At 54.2% G+C, this 27,129-nt stretch overlaps 1 protein-coding gene and 1 long non-coding RNA gene across 25 annotated transcripts in view; one reads left to right on the forward strand and one right to left on the reverse strand.

The window, feature by feature from the left end:
* The window catches only part of Nrxn2 (neurexin 2), a 118,451-nt gene extending 93,797 nt beyond the window's left edge, over nt 1–24,654 (forward strand). For 11 of the 24 annotated variants that reach the window (XM_029472642.1, XM_029472631.1, XM_029472636.1 and 8 more), the window contains 5 exons: nt 1,028–1,199; nt 5,017–5,106; nt 8,209–8,534; nt 10,524–10,602; nt 22,688–24,358. In XM_029472642.1, coding sequence (XP_029328502.1) covers nt 1,028–1,199; nt 5,017–5,106; nt 8,209–8,534; nt 10,524–10,602; nt 22,688–23,568 — 1,548 coding nt within the window. In that variant the 3' untranslated portion in view covers nt 23,569–24,358. Of the gene's footprint in view, nt 1–1,027; nt 1,200–5,016; nt 5,107–8,208; nt 8,535–10,523; nt 10,603–22,687 lie in introns of all 24 variants that reach the window. The other 13 variants (XM_021151514.2, XM_029472639.1, XM_029472640.1 and 10 more) reach the window with 6 other exon arrangements.
* Nucleotides 22,119–23,242, reverse strand: LOC115029987. The gene is made up of 2 exons (XR_003835572.1): nt 23,165–23,242; nt 22,119–22,683 (listed from the first exon to the last, which is right to left on the reverse strand). It is a non-coding gene; the product is annotated as an uncharacterized LOC115029987 (long non-coding RNA).
* Nucleotides 24,655–27,129: the final 2,475 nt, after the last annotated feature.

Raw genomic sequence — 27,129 nt, forward strand, 5'->3', positions numbered from 1 at the left:
GCTACCCCCTGACACTGTAGCTGCAGAGGTCAGGCAGGGTCCAGGCTACCCCTGACACTATAGCTGCAGAGGTCAGGCAGGGTCCAGGCTACCCCATGACACTGTAGCTGCAGCGGTCAGGCAGGGTCCAGGCTACCCCTGACACTGTAGCTGCAGAGGTCAGGCAGGTTCAGGCTACCCCATGACAGTGTAACTGCGGAGGTCAGGTAGGGTCCAGGCTACCCCATGACACTGTAGCTGCAGAGGTCAGGCAGGGTTTAGGCTACCCACTGACACTGTAGCTGCAGAAATCAGGCAGGGTCCAGGCTACCCACTGACACTATAACTGCAGAGGTCAGGCAGGGTCCTGGCTACCCCATGACACTGTAGCTGCAGTGGTCAGGCAGGGTCCAGGCTACCCCCTGACACTGTAGCTGCAGCGGTCAGGCAGGGTCCAGGCTACCCCCTGACACTGTAACTGTAGAGGTCAGGCAGGGTCCAGGCTATCCCCTGACACTGTAGCTGCAGAGGTCAGGCAGGGTCCAGGCTACCCCATGACACTGTAACTGTAGAGGTCAGGCAGGGTCCAGACAACCCCATGACACTGTAGCTACAGAGGTCAGGCTTGAGAAGCTGTACAGACCTGGGGATTGGGACCAGGCTGGAGTCTGGTGGGTCAGACGGGTTTCTGAGGCTGTGAACTTTCCTACTTTGATCTCTTAGAGAAGCTGCTACATCCTTGCTTAGCCCAAATATTTTGAAATATTCTCTAGGAACCTGATGGCAAGAGACAGACACAGCTAGTGAAAGATCTCCCTCTCTGGATCTGCAGCCCTAAGTGGTGTCCCCATTGATAAGCCTCCAGGGTACTCACTGCCTGCATATGCTGGGGGCAAACCTGCCCACCGCCTTGGGTAGTTGAGCCCTGAGGAGGTGTCTTACAAAATCTGTGAAAGGCTGTGGAGGGAGGATTTTGGGGACCGCAGACTGAGTCTGACAGGGATACTTGCCTCCTCCCCATTGCTGACCCCCATCTCCCTGTCCCCAGGACCAGGGCACTGTTGGGGTGATTTTTAATGTGGGCACGGACGACATTACAATTGATGAGCCCAACGCCATCGTGAGCGACGGCAAATATCACGTGGTGCGCTTTACTCGAAGTGGTGGCAATGCCACCTTGCAAGTGGACAGCTGGCCAGTCAACGAGAGGTACCCGGCAGGTAGGTGACACAGGTCCACAGAGGAGGCACAGGACGAGGTGGGACAGGGTGGGTGGGGCCTGGCAGCCTCAGGATTTTGGAATGCTGTGGGGCGTGGCTAAGTGGAGAGGCTTTGGACTGTGGGAAAGGGTGTGGCTATGGAAAAGACTGGATGGAACCCAGGTGGGGGGGTGTGGCTAAGGAAAAGTTAGGACCATGATGAAGGGACAGTATTATTTGGTGGATGAAGTGGCAAAGCCAGAAGCCAGTTTGAGGATGGACAAAGAGGATGAAGAAGTGTAGAACTGTAGGAGTATCTGAAAGCATAGAGGAAAGGGTGGACTTACAAAGGAGGGACAGGGTGGACATGGTGAGACCTGTGCACAAGCCATCTGGGCGGGAGGCTGAGAAAAATAACAGCCAAAGACCCAAAGTCAAGGACCCATATTAGCCCCTGTAGATGCTAGAGAAAATAGCTTTGAGATGCACACAGACAGGATCCCAGTAAGAGACATGGTGGAAAGGAGAGAGACAGGACAAGTGTGCGAAGGAGGGTCAGACACCTTCAGTTGCCCTCACAAGCAGCGTACAAGGTACCGGGACCAGAGCTTGGCCTGAGAACCCAGAGCTGAGGACACAGAGAGCCTTAGTTCCTAGGGCTACAGCTGTGGTGGTCAAGGGCAAACCAAGGTCTTGGGAACCCAGGGGAGGGAGGAGGATGAGGCTCTTGGGGAAAAAAAAAGGAAGGAAGGAAGCTCAGGAGGGAACCTAGTGAGAGGAAGCCAGAGGGGGAGTGATGGAAGGTTCTGGAAATAGTCACAGAGACATCTGCAGAGATGGAGGCAGCTCCAGGATTGATGCACAGAGATGCGGAGCCTCTGACACAGACTCTGCTAGGGAGAGGAGAGGTGGACAGAGCCCTGCAAGAGAGAGGGAGGGAGGGAGGGAGAGACAGTGCAGGGAGAAGGGCAGGGGTCACAGCTGCAGGTGCCTGGTGCCTGTCACAGCAGCAGGATGACCACCTGTGACCTCCACTGCTCCTAGCCAGAGTGACAGAGCACACACTCTGTCCTGCAAACCCTTGGGGATCACTCACTGTCATGGAGGCTTAAGCCCGAATGGCTGCGGGCAATCCTTGAGAAAAGAGCTTCCCACATTTTCCTAATAAACAGAGGCTGACATACCTTAAGGCCAGCCTGACACCAAGATCACACCGGACACACCGAAGGTCAAATGGAGCCACAAGAAAACTGTGAGGGATGCTGGTCTACCCCAGAGCCCTGGGCATAAGGGGTCAGACACGCCCCTCTCCTGCACAGGCCTGTCTGTGCTCCCTTTACTCCTACGCACAAGCAGACCTGACAGCCTTGGGTATCAGGGTTCCCTCTGTCTTGGAGGAACGGGTACATTCTTTGTAGTAATGGGGACTTTGGCCTGTGCTGGACAGGGTGTGAAGAGTTCTCCATGCCCAGTCAGACCTGATGCTCAAACGCTCACATCATCAGGGCAGAGGCTAGGAGGAAGGCATGGTGTCTGCTATCCTCAGCCAGGACCCCTGGGTAGGTAGAGAGAAAGGCTGTCTGGCATCTCTTGCCTGTAAACCTGGGTATTTTTAAATTTTGGGGTGTTGGAGGTAGGGCAGGCTCTCTCTACATAGTTCTAGCTGTCCTAGAACTCATTCTATAGACGAGGCTGGCCTCAAACTCCCAGAGATCCACTTGCCTCTGCCTCCCAAATGCTGGGATTAAGGGGGTGCACCAGCACACCCAGCTAAGTCTGGGTGTTGTGCACTGTGGGGGTGGCTCCTGTGCAGTACCACAGATCACTGCAGCAGTGTGAACGGACCCACTTCTATCATGCTTGGTTTGCTCATTTGTTTGAGATAGGGTCTTACCCTGTAGCCCTGGCTGGCTTAGCACTTGCTATGTAGTCTAGGCTGGCCTTGAACTGACAGGTGTCTGCCTTTAGAGTGCTAGTGTTAAAGGTGTGCATCACCGCACCTGGCCTCCCTCCTGACTCTTAAAGAACACAGAGATACTGCCTATGGGTTCCCACTCGGTGGGACCTGATACTTAATCCTGGATCGCTACTGACAGGCCACGTGACCCACGTCAGGTCATCCAGCCTCCGAATCAATAGGGAAGGCAGAGTGTCATTGCCTCAAAGTGCTTAGGTGTCCTGCATGTCCATATGAGCACAGGCATATATTGTCCTAAGAGCCATTCATAAGCAGGCATAGGCCTGTCTTGGTTAGGCTAGTGTGTAGCCATGTGGTGTAGACAGGAGGACCACTCCTACCCCAGCATGAGTGGTTTCAATGAACAGAGTGGCCATGTTTACAAAGGAAATAATGTCCCTGTCCACTGTGGTAGGTTAGGAGCACCCACAGTTCACAGAGAAACACCCAAAGACACTTTCTGCATGGATGTGCATGTACTTCTCCACAGCGCGCGCACACACACACACACACACACACACACACACACACACACACACACACTCCTTTCTTGTCTCAGGGGTTGGAGCTTGAGCGTGGAGAGAACAGGTGGGTATCCAGATTGGAAGCCTAGGATGGAGAAGAAGGGTGGAGCTAAAACGGGGGAAAGAAAACTGTCTGAAGGAGAAGGGCTGAGGAGCGGGCAGGGTCTGCAGATGAGGGAAAGAGTGGGGCCAGGGCTGGGTTCTAAGGACAGAGAGGAGCAGAAGCTGGTGTCGCCCAGAGGGCCTGAGCATCTTGAAGTCTGAGACGGAGAAGGCAGGCAAGGCAAAGGCTAGGGCACAGCCAGGATCAGAGGAGGGCCAAGGTTACCCGCAGGAGATAGGATGAGAGGGCTGTGAAGAAAGGGGTAGGGTCTGGGTGAGGATCAGTGGTTGTCAGGGACACCAGCAGCGAGGTCCTGGGTCTGTAGAGAAGGCCGTCTCATGGACTCATGAGTCCTTAGCGATTGCATTCATTCACACATGAATGTAGGAGAAGTATTCATGGAGGTGTTCCTGAAGGTTCACGGGAGGCGTGCACAGACTGACCCAGGCTCGGTCTCTGGGCAGGTGAACTGAGAGTAGCAGAATGTTTAAACACCTAGCCCCCCTCTCCCTATGACTCTCTCACCCCATTGCCTGAGGGCACAGGGACCAGGGGAGCAGGCAGAAGCAGCTCTGCAGTGAGGAGGGGTAGGGTGAGGGAGCAGAGGCCCAGGTGGAAGGCTATGGTGGGCCAGGGCTGTGGAGGGAAGAGGGAGTCTGTGGAGGAGACGGCTGGGACTGAGTCCAGAAGATGATGGGAGTTGACAATGACCTTGAGAAATGGTTTCAAGCTCTGTGACATGAGTGTGCCGGCCACCCCCTTAAATGCCGAATAAATCTCGCTTAACCCGTCCCTCCCACTTCTAAACCACCCTCTAAACGCAGTAACCAGCTGGACAGCCCCCTAACATAAACCCGCTAAATGCCCCGCCCCGCCCCCACCACCCCTCTTTGGGATGGTGAAGGAAGTGGGTCCCAGCCTCAACAGCTTGACTAGAAAAACCTGTTTAATCTCTGAACTTCCAGCTGTTGGTTTCTTATTTTTATTTTTTTTTCTTCTCTACACCTCCCTTCCCTTTTCTTGATTTTCCCTCTCCTTTGGGTTACTCTCACCCCCAAGGGTGGGGCCGGCTCTGGATGGAGCCTAGGGAGGGGGCCCCCCGAGAGAGGAGGGGCCCAGCCTTCTGTCCCTGCCTCCCTTCTTTCTGTTGAATGTGGCTGCTTGCTGGGGTCTCCTGAGAACTGCATAATTACTTTCTAAAGCCTGTGGACTGCGCTGCCTGAGAAACCTACTGTCTTTCTAAACTTTTCCAAGGAAACTTTGATAACGAGCGCCTGGCGATTGCTAGACAGAGAATCCCCTACCGGCTTGGTCGAGTAGTAGATGAGTGGCTGCTCGACAAAGGTAATTAACCAGAATTAATTAATTAATTAACTAACTAACTAACTTTAAAAACACTATCTTAAAGGTGCAGAGCCCTCTCCCCCACATCAGGGCAGGATGCTCCCTTCTGCCCCCTGCGTTCAGGCCGTTTGTCTCTGGGCGGAGGCTGGGAATAGGGAAGAGAAAGCCTGGTGTCTTCCTAGAGTGATCCTCAGTGCCTGAAGATGGAGGCACCCTCAGCTTGTGCTCAGACTTCTGCAGTAGGAGGGGAACACAGGCTAGAAGTCGGGGCTCTCTGGCAGAGTTCACCTCAGGGGTTTTTAGTAAAGGGCCACAGGGCACCTGGAGGTAGGAAGGTGTGGGAAGGGAGGAAGGAAGGAGGGCAGAGCCAGTGAGGAAGGGCTCAGAAGGGCCCAGGAGGCGAGAGGGAGAGCTGGAGCCTCAGATCTTACTGAAAGACCCCACAGGCTCTGCTTGGGCTCAGGCCCCCTAGAAGTAGTGCAGGCTGGTGGCTGACCGGACCAAGGGAGGAAGGGAAGGTGGTGCCCTCTTAGGGATTCATAGAGGTCTCTGCCTGCTGGTCTGATGAGGAAGACAGAGCAGGTCCCCCAGAGGCCCTTATGGGCAAGTGAGGTGGTACTGCTGTGTGAGAGGGAGAAGGGTCCTTGTCACCAGAAGTTGGGGGCCAAGGGCACAGCCATGTCATTCCCGTTGGAGGAGGGTCAAGCTCTGTACCTCTAAGGCTAAACTCTAGTGGGGAGCAGAAGCACTAAAGCCCACGTAACCAGCTGATAACTGTGCATTAAATGTCCACGGGGCTTCCCCCCCCCACCCCCGACTAAATCCCCCAATGTAACCTTCAGCCCCTGCACCCAGGGGCCTAAACACGCTGATAACCAGATGTCATAAACTCACAGCAGGACAAAAAAGTTAAAGGGACTGTAACAGACATCGCTAAAACCTGCAGCCCCCAGCCACACTGGGCCGCTCTCTCCAGCGGGGGTGAACTTTAACCCTTTGAGGTGTTAATGGCAGGCGGGGGCAGGGGCCACAGAGGCCATGGCTTCCTCTCTTTTACCCACCCTCCCCTCCTAAAATCAGAGAGGCTGAGGGAGGAGCCTGGGCTGAGGATGGGACAACTTGTGATACTCCCCACCCCCTTCCCAGGGTAGGTTGGGAGTGCTGTTCAGAGAAGATAATCTAGGGGCTGAGGAAGGGAAGAACTCCTTGCCTTTCTCTGTGGCAGCCATACTTCTCCTTAAGCTTGTATCTACTCTTCTAGAAAATGGCAGGTTGAACTTCCTGAAGAGCAGGAGGAGGAGGTCACCCTTGGTGTGGCCTTTGGCCCGGGTCTGGCCCGGTCTGACCCCGTGAGCCACGCTCCCTCCTTGGTTTTTGCTCCGCCCTCTCCAAGTGCACCATGGGAGGAATAGGAACAGGCGAGTTCCTAGGGCAGGGCTGGGTGTCCCTGGAGCGATGTTTTATTGTAAGTTGCTGGGATACAGTAGGTGCTCAATAAATGTCAATGGAATGGCTCCATGTTGTACTTCCAAAACATGCCTGGAGCAGCAGTTCCAGTGGGCGCCTCACAATAAAGAGACCTGTAGCCAGGTGGGCTTGGAATGGAGCAGGCCTCCTCCTTTCGGAAGCCCACATTACAGTAGTTTTGTAAGGCTCTGAGAAGGGAATCTGCTTAGTGGAGAACTCATCTGACCCTTCTCGCCTTGGTTTTTCTTATAATTTTTATGAAGCAGCCTTCCACCTTTGTGGGCTGAGCCCGGCCTTAAATGAGAAAACACAGAAGGGACATCTTTATTTCAGCCGGAAGTAGGAGGGTCTTGGGGGAGGAGCGTCTGAGTACGGAGCCCGAGGAGAGGCACTAGTGACCCGACTTTGGCTGGATAGGTGTTTGGGGGGTCCTGAGAGCCTGTGGTTTCTAGAGAGGGTATGTGTCACAAGTTGGACTATCTCAGCCCAGGTTTGTGGGGCAGGACTCCCAAGATCCTAACTTTAAACCAGATCTCTAACGAGGCACTAACCAGAAGCTAACAAGGGCTAAGCCAGGCCTTAAATGAAAGCAGCTAAAGGTCCGTGGGAGAGTGGGGCAAAGTCATATTCCATCGGCCCCCTCCCCAATAACATCAAAACCAAAGCTAAATCTAAACTTAAACATAATAAATGTCTTTTCTAAAAAAAAAAAAAAAAAAAAAAAAAAAAAAAAAAAAAAAAAAAAAAAAGACCAGACCAAACCAAAACCAACAAACTCAGAGGGTTAAACTGACCCCCAGGTCGACTAAAACCAAAGCAAGCAGCCGAGCCCCACATGGGGCTCATCAGAGGTGTCTAACACTGCCACGCGCAGAGCCAGACTGGAGCTGGAGCAATGATTTTGGCTGTCAGTGAGCGAAGCAAGGTCCCTTTAACATTTTCCATATCTGGGCTTGCACGTCCATCTTGGGGGAAGAGTTCAGCTCACTGGGGCCTGTTCCCAAGGCAGTGGCTGGGCAGTAGGAGCTAAGCAGCCTGGCCAGCCATCACCCGGTGCTAATGGGCGGGGCCAGCCTGGAGCAGACCCACACAATCTGTCCCACATCTTGCTGCTTCCTCTGCTCACACTCACAAACTCCACCTTGGCCTGGCAGGACACCCTCCAGTCTCTGTCACTGCTGCCACTGCCTACTGCTTTGGGGGGATACCATGGCTTGAGGCTGGACATTGGGTGGGATGCTTGGGAGAATAGAGAGAGAAGATGGGGGTGGAACTGAAGGATAAGGACTCGGGGATGATAGCCCCGGAGTGGGATCAGTGGGGTATGGGTGTAGATGGAGAGGCATGTGCATGGTGGGGATAGGGGGTGACCAGGCTCCCTTTCCCGACTCATGTGTGCCCTGGCGACCCTCTCCTGTGGGGGGTCCCACAAGGCCGGGCTAGGGGTTCTGGTTAACAATGACTTTCCCTTGGTTGTCTGCCTCTTCCTCATTCCTTTCCCCACCCATGTGCTGGCTTCCTCCTGGCTCCCACACTCCTCCCCCTCTTCTCTCCACTCTCCATCCCTTCTTCCTGGCCTCCCTGGACTGCCTGCCTCTCCCCTGTCTTCCCCCTCACCCCATCCCCAACCCTCAGGACGCCAGCTGACCATCTTCAACAGCCAGGCTGCCATCAAGATAGGGGGCCGGGATCAGGGCCGCCCCTTCCAGGGCCAGGTGTCCGGCCTCTACTACAATGGGCTCAAGGTACTGGCGCTGGCCGCCGAGAGCGACCCCAATGTGCGGACTGAAGGCCACCTACGGCTAGTAGGGGAGGGGCCGTCCGTGCTGCTCAGTGCTGAGACCACTGCCACCACTCTGCTGGCCGACATGGCTACCACCATCATGGAGACCACCACCACCATGGCCACCACCACTACTCGCCGGGGCCGTTCCCCCACAATGAGGGACAGCACCACCCAGGTGAGACCCCTCCTGGGTCTGGGAAGGTCCAAGGGGTGTTGGGGTTAGGATGGTTGGTTCTGGAGATAGCAATTTCTCACCTAGTGGTCACAGTGATGGTTTAGGACAAGGAGGCCTTCACATGGTGGTCAGGGATATTGACTGTATAAGGTGGTCACCGTTTCTAGGAGGTGTAGAATTGTGGGCAGTTAACTGGAGAGGCCTACCCACGCACCCTAGCCAGGAGAAGGGAAGTTTTGATGAAGAGTGTGGGAATAATTAGGAGGGTGACCATGCCAGAGCTTTGTGGGCCAACTGGAGTCAGATAGTGGCATCTCAGGCAGAGACGATACATTGAAGTGGTGACATGCAGTCTCTGGGTGTGGGCAGCCCCTGTTAGAGGCCAGGGGCAGCCTCTCCTTATGCTGGAGTTGCTTCGGGTGAGACCCCTTTGCCTTCACAAAGCTTCTGCACGTGACTTGGAACAAGCACCAAGTACCACAGCTTGGCCGGCCTTGTTCTTGTCCTTTGAGTGTGTTTTGAGTGGCTGTGCAGAGCTCCCTGTGTTTTACCCCACACAAGATCACCTCCAGCTCAGGAGCTCCCTGGATCTGGTGAGAGTCGAGTGAGGGCCACACACAGGAAACAGCCCTGAGGAGCGGGCAGGCCTGGCATCCTCAGTGGTCAAAACTGAATATGGGACTGGCCGGTAGCTGGGTTCCCTGATTGTCATCAATGTCTGTTATGGAGAGCTTATACCCACCACAGTGACCTAGCTAGGCCACCTCTGCCCCACAGTGTGTCTGCTCCCCATCCCCAATGTCACTGCCTTGGCTATTGAGCCTGCAGGCCCCGAGGAATCTTGGGGTGTCCATGGGGCCACATGTTCCCTCTGCATCAGTCTGCCTTCAGTTTGTCTCAGGGCCGGGCTTGCTGTATTCTAGGCTCTTCTTTCTGTCCTGCAAGGATCCCGGGCTGGCAGGGAGAGAGAGACAAGATACAAGCCTTTCTATCTATCCTCAGTGCCCAGAAATCTGAGGGATCTGGTTGCCCAGGGGCTTTCCTCTAGGGAGTGGGGAGCCCTAAGAGTAAGGCCTAGGCTCGCCTAGGCTGACTGCCTATGCCCTCCAAATCCCATCTAATCTTAGTAGAAGAGGGTAGGCAGGCCAACCCCGTGGGGAAGAGAGTGGACGGCCCCTGAGAGGTCCTGGGCTGGTGGAAGAGAGAGAGGTCAAGGCTGTGGAAGGGAAGAGGAGTCCATGACTTTGGCCCTGGGCAAGGGCTGTTGGGTTGAAAAGGAACTTAGGGAGCTGCGGGTTGGAACCCCCTCCCCATGGCTTCCTTGGCCTCCTCCACACTGGCTCTCTCCTCGCCTGTTGTCTCCCCGCTCCCTTACTCCTTGGGCTTTGGGTCTCCCTCCTTGGCTCTCTTTCCTAACCCTGCTGAACTTCCCCTCCCCCTCAGGCTCACTCATCTCAGGGATCCTCTTTCTTTGCAATCAGTAGAGAAAATGCTGACAAAGTCGACTCCTGTTGTCATGGCAACCATAGTCCTAATTATTGTGCGGAGCCTGGTTCTCTCTGTGGAAGGGGGTTGGGAAAGATTGAGAAGTGATGGGGTGGGGAAGCTGGAGATGGGAAACCCTCCCGATCCTGTCCACTCTCTCTGTCTGAGCCTCCTCCATACCCCTGGCCCCTGCCTCAGGCACTCTGGACCTCTGGGAAACACCTCTGAAGCCCAGGGTTGGCATCCCATCCCCTGGCTCCCTCGTATAAGGGGCTCAGCACTTGTCTGATCTTTGGGAGCCACAGGGCTGGCTCTGTTTATTATCCTTTAGCAAGGGAAATTGAGAGGCCAAATCACCCAACAAATGATGAGAGGGTTGGGCTTGGCCTTGGCCCTGTCTTCTGTGCTGCTCCATACATACCTTGGGAGGCAGCTGTGGAATTTGTTCACCCACCGGAACCCTCTCTTTCCTTACTCCTCTTACCATCCTCCCACACTCCCCAGAACACAGATGACCTCCTGGTGGCCTCGGCTGAGTGTCCAAGTGATGATGAGGACCTAGAGGAATGTGAGCCTAGTACTGGTGAGTGCCTTTCCCCCCTCCCCTGCCCCGGGCCCCTGCAACCGACTGCTGGGGAGGGGGGCGACTCTCTGCCACCTGGCCCCAGCCCAGGGTGTCCTGCAGGCTTTACTCTCTCCTGCAGTCCCTTTGTAACTTAGAAGACCCCAGGTCCCTCACATGCCCTCTGACAAGGCGCCTTTTGGTGTCCCATCCTTGGAGATAGTGAAGTCTTTAGCTTGGGCTCCTAGGGGAGGAGAGCCAAGAGGAACTGGGAGAAAAGAGGGAGATGTGGCTATAGAACTGCAGCTCCCATTAGTCCTGAAATGGGAGGTGGGGAACTACAATTCTCATCAGGCCGCAGGTCCAGAACTACAACTCCCATCAGCCCTGAAGCCTGGCGCTCTCTTGGCCACTCATAGAGGTCTCTGTTGGCACTCCCTTGGCCTCCTGCTCAGCCTCAGTGACTCATCTGGTATTCTTGAAGGGGTCCCCAGGATTCCAGGTCAAGCAGGGCAGTTGCTCCATGAGACCTCTATATCTGGCAGTGCACTAGGTGGAGGTGCCCTCAGGCCAGGCGTGCAGTCCCCTAGGAGAGAGCCTAGCTTGAGAGCTGCTGCAGAAGCTGTGGAAAGGGCCCCCTGAGTGGTGGCAACACAGGAACTCTGCTTAATGATGCTAGCTGGAGCCAAGGCTAGAGCTCTCCAGCTACAGAGAGCAACTGGGGCAGGTTGGGGGTAAGCTTTGCATGCCTGGCTGAGAGCATGAGAGTGGTTGGGGCGGCCTAGTGGTTGCTGCTCATTGAGCAGGTTGTCAGTGGCTGACAGGAACAGCAGGAGGTGGTCACTGGGGGTTGACAGCAGGACCAGTAAAAGGACTGGATGTGGCTGGTGGGAGCTCCCAGCAGGGGAACACAGGCCTTGGCTGCAGCCTGGATGACATAGGAGCAGAGGGGCTGCCCATAGCTCTTGCTTGGCTTCCCACAGGCTTCTTATATTACCATGCCATGGTGGCACCTGAGCTGTGGGTTTCATCAAGGCCAGGGCAAGTGCATGCAGGGATGGAGAGGGGCTGTGAACTAGACCTGAGGTCAGGGGTCTGGAGGGCCTAGCAGCTCCATAGGTGACACTGAAGCTGAGAGTGGGCTACCACAGAGAGTGCAAGGAGATAGGTGGAGCCTTGGGGGTCCTGGTCACAGACCACCAGTGGAAGCCCCCATAACCAGAGGCTGATGGCCCTTGCCTTCATCCCTTTCCTCCCCAGTAGTTGGGAGCTGAGTGGGATTGTTCTGTGGTCCTGGGCCAAAGAGCATTCACGGGAGGTACCAGCTGCTAGGCAGGAAAGACCTCACTGTCCACAGCTCAGGGCCTGTGCCTCTGGGAACAGATACTCTCCTCTGCAGGAGGCCCCTCTGCTGGGAGCCACCCTTCCATCTCTTTATCCTGCAGCCCAACTATGACTTTGGGAGACCCAGAGTCTGCCCACAGCACCTCTTGGCACTGCCTAATCCATCAAAGCTCTAGGCAGTGTCTGGGAATACCTACAGGCTGACACAGCCTCCAGCAAGGTTTACTCCGAGTGGCTGCAAGGAATGACCTGTGAGATCTCTGGGCTGGGACTATGCCATGGGGAAGGGTGCAGCGTCACTTCTCATTCTGGGGCACAAACTCCATGCTGATAGATTTCTGAGCACACAACACAGATATATATTACGCACACACACACACACACACACATACACACATACACACATACACACACACGCACACGCACACGCACACACACACACACACACCAGGCTGTCCCAGGGCCATACTGGGAGGATCGAGGGTCCCAGCCAAGACTCGATCTAGAAGCATGCGCTTGTCCTACAGTGTGCTCTCTGGTATCTTGAGCCATTTCAGGCTGGCCCTGGGTCAGGGCTCTCAGAGATCACTGTGCTTTGTGCAATTCTTCTGTAAAAAAGGAGCCCCCCATGTGAGGGGAAGACAAGGTGGAGGAAGACGGGAGGGAGGCTGGGGTCTGGCCCAGCTTTGAACATACGCCCTGGAGGAAGGGCGGAGTGGACCTTGCAGTGCTCAGTGCTCACCTACATCGGACCCGGTCCACAGCTCTGAGATGCCTACTGTCCTCATCTCCCCATGGGAAGTCAGGCTGGCCTGGACCATGTTCCTTATCCCTCTCATCCTGGCCTCTGCAACGCCAGTTCATTTTGAGGCCCCGGAATAAGGAAACCTTTCTTAGCAGAGCATGAGGCTCCTGGCAGAGGAGGAGGCAGCCTGGCTAGTGACAGGCTGCTCAGAGCCTGACCCTAGGTTGCTTGCCCTCCACACTTCCAGATCTCCACCCTCGGTGGGAGTATGTGCCCTGGAATCATCCCTGTTTGTCCCGTTCACCTCCCTATCCCTCCTGCAGACTCCAGGCCCTGTCCTCCTTGTTTGGAGAGCTTGTCATCTAGCACATCGTTTTCCCGGAGGCTGGAGGTCCAGTCACACAGAATATTATTAGACTTCTCCTTAGTGGGAGTGCCTCTAAGGGACAAACACCTACAGTTGGTAATGTGACACACCACCCCTGCTAGCCCAGCTGTCCTGGCCCACACACTGTATTTCCAGCCCAGCCCTCGTAGAACTGTGGACTTTGCACTCCTGAGATACATAAGAAGAATGCAAAGACGTATATCCACAGAGGCACATGTCCATATTTGCACACATGAGCTCCGACCAGGATCACACTTGTACACCTAAGCATACAGATTCACAGTGCTCAGAAGCTCACATATTCACACACACACACACACACACACACACACACACACACACACACACACNCACACACACACACACACACACACACACACACACACACACACACACTCAAACTCAAACCAAGAAGAGTGCATGCAGTTTTTACACTATATCAACAGAGGCAGACAGATACTTAGCCCCAAAGAGTCACATGTGGGCACAGATACCCTGAAACCAATGTACAGTACACTCATAGGAGATCCAGAGAAACACGAGGGGATACAGTGTGCACAGGCCCATGAAGCATGCTATGTACCAGAGCCACTGAGTGTCTCACGTGCATGCTTAGAGCTTCCAGAACACCTAGAGATGCCTAGACCCACAGCCACTTACCTGCTCAGCCCTCAGAGAGTCACACCTCTACACGCCATGCTCAGCTGCACAAAGGCTCCCACGTTCAGCGCTGTGTGCCTTGAACCCACTCAGGGCTACGTGGAAGTGCATGCTTAAACCCACAGAAGCAGTGCCCACACACTTGCTCGCTGGTTTGCATCTGTTGATGTACACAGACATGCTCTGAGCCAGAAAACCTCCTCAGAAACCATGCACTCTGGGCAAGCACCGTGCGTTCAGAGCTGTGTGTGTATGCTCATTTGTGCTCAAGACTCACAGAGGCACATGCCTTATGACATGTCCTTGGCCTCAGAGTGACACATCTGTGCTCAGTGCACAAAGGCACACATCTGTGGACTGAGCCCCCTGCGTAACACTTGCTCACAAGTGTGTACAGACCACAGTCCCACATATACATTCGGATTGCCAGATGGCCACGTTTCCTAGCCACAGACACGACATTTGTGTTCAGGCATGTGCACAATTCGCTCACACTCGTGGAAGCATGCACATACACATATCCACAGATGCACCCCTCGGTCTGTGTGCATAGAACTGATACAGCTGTCCGTGGATACTCACCAAGACACACATGTCCATCTGTGGAGGCATGTACTCATGGACCCACATGTTTGTCCCCACAGAAGGGGTTTCTACACATTGGGGTGTAAGTATGTACTGAGACAGCAGGAGCATGGGCACATGCTGTCCAAGTGGGGTGTGAGCACTCAGGCCCCAGAAGTCTGCGCATGTGTACACATTGGTTCGGCCTCGTGGACCTGCACACCTCTACACCGTCCTCCTGAGAGGGGACCCTGAGAAACACACTCATGCATGTACATTCACACTCACACACACATTTATCTTCAGACCCTGGGAAGCATGTGTTCACAGAAACACTCAGTTTCACAGATGTATGCTCCACAGAGACACACATGTTGATCCATGCGGAAGTATGTCCGCATCCATTCAGACCCCCAAGAAGGGGTGCACATGAACACAAATACACACACACACACACACACACACACGTGCGCGCGCCTAAAATGGCCCACCCAAATGCTCACAGACACAGGTGTAACTGTGTGTTCAGTGGTATGCCTGCAGTGGCACATAAAAAAGCACACACTTATCTTTAGACTTGTAGGTCATGTGTGTATTCAGACCCAGTTCAGAATAATGTCTGCTGTGTATGTACACAGTTACTAAACCTACAAGGGCATGCCTACATGCTCAGGGTCACCCGGTTTTGTAGAGACACATACACATATGTCCTTAGGGGTGTTGCATACAAGCAAGCCTTCCTGTGCATACAGGCTCACGTGTGCCCAGATGAACATCAGTATCTTGCATTTACCTTACATTTACCCCTCCTCAGTGTCACCCACCCATAAATGAGACCCTCAGAGGCATATACTGGCACACACACTCCAGACTCACAGAGGCACATGCCTTGTGACAGACATGTCCTTGGCCTCAGAGTGACACATCTGTGCTCAGTGCACAAAGGCACACATGCACAGAAGCATGAGTTTGGGTTCCTGGGAGCTTCCTGAGTGACTCTAGTTGCTATAATGACACTCAGCTTCTGTGGTTTAACAGAGACCTGACCTACAATGATTCTGATCGGCGGGAGCCTCCTAGTAATGACTCAGAGCCTGGTCTCCTTCCATCCTATGGCTGTGTGATCTTTAACTTATGACTTCTCAAGGTGCAAGAATGAGCAAGGGGTCAGGAGTGGGCGATTTCCACAGGCTGCCCCAGACAGACAGACTCTTCTAGTCCACATGCATTCCAAACCCAGAGCTCAATCTTGGGACCACACTGAGCTGAGATGGTCGTGAACCACCACTTCCTAGGCAGAGGCGCAGGCAGATTTGGGGGCCAGCTAGAGAATGTTTTGCTTGGGCCTAGGATGTCCAACCACCAAAGATCTGTTTCATTTTGCCTTCTGTCCCAGAATGTCCCCGGCTGCCACTCCAGGGATGGCAGACATCTCAGGAGGTCGTTCATTTCAAAGTAGTAGATGATGGCTTACTCTGATCCACCCAGACTTGCTGCTTTTGGTCAGCAGATGATGAGCTGAAAGATAATTTATCTCACTGCTTCCAACACACCCTAGAGTAGAGCGCTTCCCTACAACAAAAGCTTGTCACAAAAGGAAGAAGTTGGGTATAGTGGTGAGCACCTGTGGAGTAGAGGCGACAGGATTGCAAGTTCAAGGTCACCTGGAGTCTAGCAAGACCCATCTACTCCCAGTCCCCACAAGAGCTGAGGATAAGAAAGCTGGGAAACAGGACATGCATGTCTGAGGGTGGAGGAGGAAACCCAGCAAGCAGGTGGGCGGGCGCTCCTGCAGTGGAAAGGACAGAGTCTCCCGTAACTCCTGCTTCTGTCTCTGGGAAGGCCTGAGGCTGCTGCTGTGCTGGGCAGACTGTCCCATCCTTATCCTCCATGGCCCTTTCAGAAGTGAGTTTTGGAAGAAATGTTCTTGGCTGTGTAAGTGCAGAAGTCCCACACTGGATTGTCTACCTCTGGTGTGCAGGCTCAGTCACAGCAGCCATACTGCAGCCCCCTCCTAAGCCCCAGCCTCCATTCCCGGGGCTTCTCCCGTGCCTCTGCTCCTGTCCTCTTCACAGAGCCATGCCTGTCTTAAGGACACTTTAAATGGTAGGTGGGGAGACCGCTCCTAAATCTGACCTTTGGCAAGTCAGTTGAGGTCTCTGTCATTGACCCTTGTGCCCTTTACCCCCTGTGGCGTGTGGCATCTGAGAGCAGTGCCTCTTCTGACTCCTGCAGGAGTTACACCTGCCTCCTCATCTCCCTGCCTGCAAGACAGCCAACCCTAGCTTAAGTTTAAGTTGTAACAAGTTGCTAAAAGCAGAAAGTAAGAGCTGGCAGTCCTGTCCCCTGTCCCCTGTCCCCACACTTTCCCTCAGCACCTCTGCCTCAGCAGGTTGGCGCAGGCAGTGTTCGTACCAAGTGTTTCTACCTCCCATCCTTTCTCCGGATTGTCACTTGAATGCTCTGGTGTTTCGTCATCACAGCATCCACTGTAGGGGCCAAAGCCTGTATAAGATAACACTCATCTCTGTAGCAGATGAGCCCTGAATCTTAGTGGTTAAGGCAAGAGAACTTTCTCACTCAGATGGCCACTTCCTGGGCTCTGCCCAGAGGGCATGCTTGTAATCCACCCTCCCTCCATCTGTGGCACCTCCATTTTTTAACACAGCATGTCCAAGGTCATTGATGGAGAACTGGAGGCTGTTAGGGACAAAGAACCCAACAGGGCCTAACACTCATCAATCGAGCCATACTCAGTTGCTAGGGATGCTGGGAAATGTAGTCTAGATGCAAGGTTCAGGATGAATGTATTTATTTTATAGGGTAATATACACCTTATGGGCTGGGTGGTGGTGGCGCACGCCTTTAATCCCAGCACTTAGGAGGCAGAGGCAGGCAGATTTCTGAATTTGAGGCCAGCCTGGTCTACAAAGTGAGTTCCAGGACAGCCAGGGCTACACAGAGAAACCCTGTCTCGAAAAACCATATATATGGCTTATGCTCAGAGCCAGGGTGTTTTTACCTGCATATTCTGAAGGACACATTCACACTACATGTCCTTTGTAGTACATGCCTCAGATTCATGGGCAGCAGACGTGAGAGACACATTCACATGGACACATCTGTTCACACTCACTGACACAGGCATCTCAGATCCATGAAGGCTGCTGTGCTTAGGAATTTATGCTCATGGATATAGAAACACAAACCTTCCTAGGGGGTCTGCATCTGAGTGTGCTTGCTCGTACACATGTGCGCACATCCCTCCTATTGAGTAGCTCACTGTCTCTGACTATGCAAGCACTCTGGCCTCCGCCCTTGCCAAGCTGGTGTTACAGGTGCGGAGGGATACATCCTTCAGGCTACAGCCCACAGCGGCATACTTCTCTGCTCCAGCAGGTGAGTAGGGATGGAATCTAGCCAGGGTTCTGTTTGCTTAGCAGTGCATCCTGGGCCCGAGTTGGGCTGTTCTTATCAATACTGTAGGCAAGTGGCTTGGTAAGTCATGACCTACAGGGCTGTTTTCAGGTATAAGAGCTGCCTTTCCCTCTAATCCACTGAAATGCTAAGGTTCTTACCCTCCCAGCTTGGGTAGGGCCCTCGGCACTGGTGGACGGCTCTATGCCATCAGGAGGCTTAGCTTGCTTAGGTCACCGAGAACCTCAGTTTCAGACTCTGCTGTGGGGTAGACATGTTCTGACTGGATAGAAGTTAGGGTTCATAGGTAGACTTTTTGTTTTAGACAGGGTCAGACACTGTAGCCCAAGCTGACGCCAAACTCATGGATTCATGGTGATGCCCCTGCCTCAGCCTCCTGAGGAATGGATTGGACAGGTATGAACCACTGCACAGAGCTTCGTGGATATGTTTCTGATCAAGGTTCCTTGAAGGTTGAAAGGGCCCAGCTTGCTTTGTGTGCACACCCCAGACAGGGAAGAGTTGAGCTGAAGAGCCGTCTGGGAATGGCTGGTGGAATGGAATTCTCTAGCAAGTGGACCCAATGTACGTTGAAGTGTTCTATTTCCTTAGGATAGGAAGAGCAGAGGGCGGGTGGGCTCTTGCTCTGAAAAGCATGCACCTATAATTTGCTACTACTGCAGTTGCCAGATGTGAGAGAGAAGGGCTGAAGGCTGCCTGGGGTCCTTGTCAGAGTCTGATGGCTTCAGGGGCCACAGTCTCCCATTTGTCTCCCAGTGATGCAGAGCTGATCACAGATCCCCCAACATCATGAGTCACCTTGAGTGTCCCCCCTACTCAAAAGCCTAGTGGGAGAGCCAGCAGTGGGACCATCCTTGCCTGAAGCCTCTGAGGCAGCCTGAAGCCTCTGAGCAGCCTCCCTTGCTCAGGCCTTGCTGACTCCCTCCCAGTAGAGTTTTCTAGATCCTTCTTAGGCCAGTGCCCCAGGGAAGCTCATACATTGATGACTCCAGTGCCCCATAGTCCAGGCCAAGGTCATTCAGGCAAGCCATGTGAGATTCTCCGAGGTCTATCACTTTGGGAGAGGTTTATGTGCGGATATCGGGCACACAGAGGAAGTAGTATCAGAGAAAGATGCTGCTATGCAAAAAGCGCATTGGTGGAATCATGGGAGATATGGCCACCAACCATGGATAGACACAAGCTGGGAGAGCCTTCCAGGGAATGAGGACTGAAGGGATCTGGCTGAGATCTGAAAAGGGAGCCAGGACAGGCTGTGATGGTGATCTACAACAATCCGTGTGTCCCAAGGACTAGTGCAAATGGTAGGAGCTGCAGGGCGGGGCAGGATCTGTGTGGTCCAGACCTGAGTCCACCATCTGCCCTCACCCAGCTGGAGGGAACAGGCTGGTGAAGAGCCAAGATCTGTGCCCTGGTCTTTCTGATGAGCTGTACTAACAACACTGTGCCATGTCCCTAGTGATGGCCAGCTGGTTGGAGATCATAAGCCAGGTTATTGACCCTGGAGTTCCTGAGGGCACTGGTAGCTCAGTCTAAGATGCAAAAGGTGGCAGGGCTTTTAGAGGGTAGAAGGCAGGCCTGAGGACATGGAGGAAAAGACTGCCAGGCATAGCTCTCTTCAGTGCCTGTTGCCCAAGAAGGTGGGGCAAAGCTGTGTAAACTCAGCCTGTAAGAGGTGCTCTGTGCTTCCCCACGGATCCGGCCTACCTCAGAGAGAGTGCTTAGGGGCTTGCCATTCACTTCCCCTTGAAGAGCCCCATGCCAGGCCTGCTACTGGCTGCTCGTAAGATCGACAGATGGGACTCATGCCTGTGGCCCTTCCCTGGCAGTGAGTCAAACTTGAGCCTCCAAGAGTAGGAAGACGGCGTCAGAGGCACCAGGAGCAGAGGGCATCTTCTGGGGTCAGTCGGGAAGATGAGGTATTATTGGCTGGCACCTGAGTGTGTGTGGGCTAGCCACAGGGAGCCTGTTCGGAATAGAGGGCAAAGGTCAGGAGACAAGAGGTAGTGTGGGTGGGCAGAGAGGACCTAGATGAGCTCAGCAGTCATGCAGGGAAGGAGCTCCTGCTATGATTAGGCCCACGCTGTTACTATTGGACGGGCCCCAAGCTTTCCTGTGTGGTTTGCACTGCGCAGGGATGAGGACATTGGAAATGGGAGTAGAAAAAGCACCGTGTTACCACATAGACTAGAGAGGCCACCCGGCCAGGCTTTGGTCAGTCTGAGGACAGGCACTTTAGGGAAGGACATGTCCCAAGCATGGGACTCTGGTGATGGCCAGCTGGTTGCAGATCATAGGCTGGGTTAGGTTCAGCTTTGACGCTGGAGTTCTCAGTAGTGACTCGGTCTGTGATGGAAAAGGTGGAAGGCAGAGCTGGCAGAGGGTGCGAGCCAGGCCGGGCCAGTGGATGGGAATGAAGCTCACTTCCTTAGTTTATTTATTTTGGTTATTTGAGACGGAGTCTCACATACCCTAAGCCGGCCAGAACTTGCTATGTAGCTGAAGATGACTTTGAACTGATCTTCCTGCCTCCACCTCCTGAGTGCTGGAATCACAAGCATGTGCCCCCATGCATGGGAACATTCTAGATTTATAGAGGTGGACATGTCTGTAGTCACACAGCAATTCAGTCGATACACATGGAGCCTCCAGGTTGGCTTCTCAGGTGAGTGAGCAGCCTGCCAGCCTCCTAGAGGCATGAGGGTGGTGGCCCAGGCGTTCCTGACCCCTTTGCTGGCTTCAGGGAGCCACCGAAGGGACTGGCCAGTTCATCTATTCACCTCCCTTGGAAGTTCTGCCCTCTCTAGGCCCCAGTATCCTCATCTCCTAGAAGCTGGGGTCGAGGGTTGGGATCTATCAGTGGGAGAGCCAGAGTGCTTTGCCCAGCATCCATGAGGTCTTGACTTGCATCAGTGGAACTGGGCAATCCGCTCTTGGGTCAACATTTCACATGGCTAAGTCCGTGGAGGGCTAGGCACTCTTAGGCTGTAAACTTTGCGGCGGCGTAAGGGAACCTGAGGGGAAGTACGCCTGAGACGCTTGGTAAGGCTCTTCCTCCTTCAGCGGCAAGGGTCTGCTGTGGCCTCCGTGAGATGGATGGAGCTGCTGAAGGTGTGTGAGAAGTTAAGCCACCAAGAAGGCGGGGGTAGGCAGAGCAGAGAAGGCTCTGGATGTGAGACTTGGCCTGGCTGCTGGATCTGCTAATGGAAGCCCTGGGATGATTAAGAGAGAGGGGTGGAAGACTGTGGGTGCCGACACCAAGAGAAGTGCTCAGGTAGGGATTGGGCGTAGACTGTGCTGGAGGTAGAGCCGGAGAGGAAATTTTCAACTCCATAGCCAAAAGGACCAGAGGCAACCTCCAAAGCCAGAGTTTGAGCCCTCCTTCCAGCCTGGAGACTGCTTATTCAGCTTCTATCTACCGGAGGTCAGAGGCTTGCAGTGCTTTGGTTAGTGAAGAGGCCCAGGAGGCTGATGGGAGTTGTAGTTGTTGACCCACAGATAGATGGGAGGTGTAGTTCATGCCCCCTGAAGGCCTAATGGGACCTGTAGTTCCCGCCCACAGGAAGCTGATGGGAATTGCAGTTTCTGCGCCAGGGTACTTGAGTTATTAGACTAAAAGAGAAGACAATACCCAGTCCCTATCACAGGCCTTCCCAATTAGTTATCCTGGGCCCTGTTTTAGCTAGCGCGTCCCTCCCGGATGGCTGTGTATGTGCTTTCTTTTCTTTTTTTGCTTTCTCCTTCTTTCCGTTATTTTATTATTGTTTTAACAATAATAAGAGGGCCAGAAGCAGTCATAACCTGGCCAGGTTCTGGCGGTCCATGGGGGTTCTGGGGAGGGGGTGGGGGGAAGTCAGTGGGGGTCAGAGGTGGAGGGTGAAAAAAGTGGAGAGTTAGATTTAGCTCAGTAATCATATGACCTCCACCCTCACTCACTCTCAGTCCTCCCGCACTCATTCCCAATCCTCCCTACCTCCTTGCATCTTCTGAACTTTTCCCCACCTCCCAGAATCCTAAGGGACAAACCCAGCTCCAGTGTGTCTGATCCTCCCTGCCCACTGTTCCACACTAGCATTCCCGTTTAAAGTTTCCTCCGATGGCCCTCTGAAATTAGCCCCCAGGTCCTTTCCATGGCCAGCCCCCCATCCCCCAGAGTTCACACTCACATAGACATGCCATCCTCTCTCCTTTCCGTGGCCTCTCCACCGACCCTTCCTATTCCCACGATGTCACAGAATGGTGCCACTCCCCAGACCTAACCCGCACGCACTGTGCAAATTTCAGTCTGGTGTTCAGTGAGGGGGAAGAGAGGGAGGAGAGTGACCTTTCTGGAGGAAGCAGGCTGTCCAGGGAGTAAATCAGGGAGGGAGATGCCAAACAGATAGACAGAAAACGTTGTACGGAAAAGTTGTTTTTTCTTATTTTTTTTCGGGAGAACCCGCTTACACAGCTCTGTTTGTAATTTTTTTCTTCATGCTAAAATCACACGGCCTATTTGTTGATGTAAGTTGCCTGAATTCCGTGGTATGCTATCTTCTTTTTTAAAAACAAAAGCAAAAAAAAAAAAAGCAAAAAGAAATATATATAAAAAACCCTAAAAGATATTGTTGTTAGGTTTGTTTAAATGCTGCTGTTGTATGTTTTTAAAGCCTTAAACCAGTAGAAAAAAAATTCCGTTTCTTTTCAATTTCCTTTCCTTTCTGTTCCGTTTGGTTTCTTAAGACGAAACAAAAAGACCAAAACCCAGAGTCACAGAGCCCGCGCGTGGGGTGCCCAGGGCATCCGAGCCGCAGCCCGCTTAAAGCGCAGGCGCTGGCCGGCTGGCGGGCGGGCCCGGCCCGCGTAGTCTCCGCCAAAGCCAATTGAACCGATTTGGGTGTGAGGCTGTTGTTTCTCTCTCTGTGCCGGCCGCCCGCGCCCCGGCCCTCGCTGACGCCCTCTCTTCTCTCTTCTCTTTCTTTTCCTAGGAGGAGAGTTAATATTGCCCATTATCACGGAGGACTCCTTAGACCCCCCTCCCGTGGCCACCCGATCCCCCTTCGTGCCCCCGCCCCCCACCTTCTACCCCTTTCTCACGGGCGTGGGTGCCACCCAAGACACCCTGCCTCCGCCCGCCGCGCGCCGCCCGTCCTCGGGGGGCCCGTGTCAGGCCGAGCGCGACGACAGCGACTGCGAGGAGCCCGTGGAAGCCTCGGGCTTCGCCTCCGGGGAGGTCTTTGACTCCAGCCTCCCCCCCACGGACGACGAGGACTTTTACACCACTTTCCCCTTGGTCACGGACCGCACCACCCTCCTGTCGCCCCGCAAGCCCCGACCCAACCTCAGGACAGATGGGGCCACGGGCGCCCCCGGGGTGCTATTTGCGCCCTCCGCCCCAGCCCCCAACCTGCCCGCGGGCAAAATGAACCACCGAGACCCATTGCAGCCGCTGCTGGAGAACCCACCGCTGGGGCCTGGGGTCCCCACGGCCTTCGAGCCGCGGCGGCCGCCTCCCCTGCGCCCCGGCGTGACCTCAGCCCCCGGTTTCCCCCGTCTGCCCACAGCCAACCCCACGGGTCCGGGGGAGCGCGGCCCGCCGGGTGCAGTGGAGGTGATCCGCGAATCCAGCAGCACCACGGGCATGGTGGTGGGCATCGTGGCGGCCGCGGCGCTCTGCATCCTCATCCTCCTCTACGCCATGTACAAGTACCGCAACCGCGACGAGGGCTCCTACCAGGTGGACCAGAGCCGGAATTACATCAGTAACTCGGCCCAGAGCAATGGGGCGGTGGTGAAAGAGAAGGCCCCTGCTGCCCCCAAGACGCCAAGCAAGGCCAAGAAGAACAAAGACAAAGAGTACTACGTCTGAGCACCCTGTCCAGGCCCCCCACTGCCAGCTGCTCCTCCCAGGAGGGAGGAGGGTGCGGCCCTCTCCCTGCAGGGGGATCTGGGGACCCTCTCCCCGGCTGCCTCAGGCTTCTCCCACGAAGAGGAAACGCAAAAAAAGAAAAAAAAAGAAAAAAGAAAGAAAAAGAAAAGGAGTATAACTACTACGTGCTCATCCCCTTCCCTCCCGCTGCCCTCGGCGCCGCACTGTCAGCTCTGGGGCTGGCTGTCCTCCGCTCTGCGCCTGTCAGGCAGGGCACGTGCTCACAGCCCTGGGTTGATTTATTTTTTTAAGGGGGGTAGTTTTATTTTGGTGGGGCTGGGCGGGAAGGAAGGCTGGGGTTTTGTAAAGTGTCCACTGCGCCGTTCGTTTATTTCCCTCGATTTTCTTCCTCTCGCCTTCCTTCTTCACAGCCCTCCTGTCCCGGTTCAGGCTTGCTGTCTCTTGTCCCTACCCTCCTCCGCCCGACTCCTTTTCTTTTCTCTTCTTTTCTTTTCCTTTCCTTTCCTTTCTTTTTAAAATTCTCTTTTCTCTGCTTCCCTTCCTTTGGGTTTCCAGAGTCTCTGGGAGAAGAAGGGTGGGCGGGTGGACCCAGAGCGACCCAGATTGGGTGGCTGGGGCCGGGCAGTAGGGTTCATTCTCCTAGTGCCCCAAGTCCCCTCACGAGGAGAAACTCCTGCCTGGGGCTGCCCAGGGATTGGGCCTGGACCTGGCCAAGGCCTTTTGTGTGTGTCGCTGCTGCCGGGCAACGTGCATTGCTGGGAAGCCGAAGCCGCTGGAGGAGCGGGTGGGGGGGCGGGGGGAGGGGAAAGGCAAATGCAGATATATATTAAAAACAAATAATCGAGGTACCAGAGCTGCGTCTGTGGCACCAGCTAGCTGCAGGTGCAGGGGATGGCGGGAGTGAGGCTGTGTCTGCGGATGGCTGGGGGTCACTTCTCCGCCCATGGGCTCCCTGCTCCCCCAGTTTTTTTTCTCTTTGTTAACAAATGTGTCTGAGTCTTGGAAAACACCCCAAACCCGGAAATGTGTGGGAAAAAGAAAACAAAAACTTTCCAAATTCCACCAGTCCTGTGTAGTTTGTTCGGGGTCGGTGCTCTCAGTGGGTGCACCTGACAGTTGCTAAATTTCCTCTAAATACTAAGTGTGTGAAGATGTGTGTACCGTTAGAGGACATCTTAGAGGGATCAGTTCTCGGCTTCCACTACGTGGGACCTGAGGGTGAGATTGAAGTTTCAGTCTTGATGACAAATGGCCTTGCCCGCTGCGCCATCACTGAGCCGTTTCCCTGAACCAGCCCTCTGACTTTTGAGTTGAATACAACATTGGGCTCTTGGACAACTGTTGTACGTCTGGCTTGCAAGTGTTTGCTGGGTGGGCTGAGGGTGGGAGACAGGCTCAGCTTGTGTGGGAGGGAGGGAGATTGGCATCTGGCTGGGGTTCCATGACCTCAGCTTCCCGATGGCATCATGTTGCCCTCTTTTCTGAGGCTCTGCACCGGTCACTCATGTCCTACCAGATGGCTGACATCTTGTCCAGTATTTGGAGGGGAGTAGTCTTTCCTGGTGGCCAAGGTGGCTGGCAGTGGCTAGTTCAGGGCCTCACGTGTAGCAGTGGCCGAGCCCCTCTGAGGACTTGTTCCTCTGTCCTGTGACTTTGCCTGCACCTCTTGGCTCTGCTTCGCAGCTCTGTAGCACGCCACCACCCTGGAGTGCTGACCACTGGGTGGCTGGCTCTCTGTGGGTGTGGCTTCTCCTTGGCCTTCTGAACCCATTGGCTTCCAGCCCTGGGCAGATTTGGTCTGGGAGCCTGGGGAGGTCACACTGACTCCCCCGTGGGAGTCTGGGGAGGCTTTGACCGGGGCAGCGCTGTCCCAGGGTGTCCTGTCCCCAGCTGGTCATGGACTCACTCCTGGGCCCTGTGTTACTGTTCTCTTCTCAAAGCCCAGGCTCAGAGCCCTGTCCTCACCTGCATTGTTAGTCACAGAAAACAGACAGCAGCAGTTCCTTGGGGACAAGCCTGGAAGGAATGCCTTTACTCTCACTTCAGCCTTTGTTATGGTGACCCTGTCGGAGGCAGGATGTACTCTAGGAGTTGAAAGGATGGCTTCATCACCCTGGTTGCCTTGTAGCTGGGGCTCCATCTCCCTCTCTGCATCAGAAGGCCAAGACCTGACACCCAAGTGCTTTGTTTTCTAAAGAGCTCTGGATGTGGCTTTGACTCGGTTTACCTTTCCGAAAGAGTCTCTTGGCTCCTCCACTGTGAGGATATTTCAGCAGCTTTGAGGTTAGAAACCTCCAAAGTAGGCATTAAAAAGACGGTGTGTCTAAATGGGTGTGGGCCACAGCCCAGAGCTTTGTCAAGTGACTCTAGACAGTGATGCTGTCACTTCCCAGAGTGACAGAACCCTTTGTCCTGAAAATTCTTAGCCACCTGGATAGCCAGGGGTGGCCGTTCTGAATCCAGATGAAGGAACGTCTCTGACTTAGAAGAATACTATAGGAGAGAGAAGCATCCATCTCTCCACTGAGCTCTGTGTCCTGGAAGTTTCTAGGAACCCTGTTGCCCCCAAGAAATGTAGCTGGGCCTAGAGCAGCAGAACAAGTTTGTCCTGAGGCAGCAGGCAGTGTAAATATAATCTTAGCTCTACCCTTTCGTCTGAGGGAGCGTCACTAGGAAGTGTGTGTGCGCGTGCATGTGTGTGTGTGTGTGTTGTGCTTGTGTGCATGTACACATAGCCAAAGGACATAGTCTCCCAGAGGTTCAAGAGCTGCAGCCAAGGAGCAGGACTGCAGGACCAACATCTAAGACAAGGGCTGTTTTCTGTTTTGTACCCACCCTTTTTGTGCAAGTGCACACATGTGACTCTGCAGCTGTATACATTCTGTGTATGCTTGTGTATACATGGATGTGGTATGTGTGTGCGTGTATGTATATGTGGTGTGTGTGTTGCAGCCTTCCTCTGAGGTGCCTAGGAGCAGTCACATAGGTAGATGCTTGTGTGTATATGCATATGGTATGTGTGTGCATGTATGTATACATGTGTGTACGTGTATGTGGTGTGTGTGTGACAGAGGGTGAGGACTGGCAGATATGTGGCCCTAACCATGGCTCACAATGCCATCAGAGTCATGGGTTGTCCCTGAACCCTGGAAGGTGGGTCTGGAGGGTCTAGGAGGGTGTCATGTGGGACGGTGACCCAGGCAGACATGGACGGGCATGTGGAGTGAGGAGAGGATGGAGGGGACCAGGCCAGCTGACCGAGGCCCTCATGACCCTGAGATGCTAATGCTTCTTTGCCTGTGCTGAGGTGCTCAGTTCCGAGTCCCGCAGTAGGCTGGGTAGCGGGCAGCGAGAAGGTGCCCCCTAGGCTTGACCTCTCTCTGGTGTGCAGCTGCTGGGGAAGTCAGGGTAATGGTGGTGTCTGGGCAGCCTTCTGTCCTTCAGACTGAATTACAGGGATAGAGCTCTTTGCTTCCCGTGGCTGTTCTGCAGGACCTGGAAGAAGCCATCTCCTCCTCTCCTCCTCCCGCTCCCCTCTCA

This window comes from Mus caroli, chromosome 19 (assembly GCF_900094665.2).
Source record: "Mus caroli chromosome 19, CAROLI_EIJ_v1.1, whole genome shotgun sequence".
NCBI lineage: Eukaryota > Metazoa > Chordata > Mammalia > Rodentia > Muridae > Mus > Mus caroli.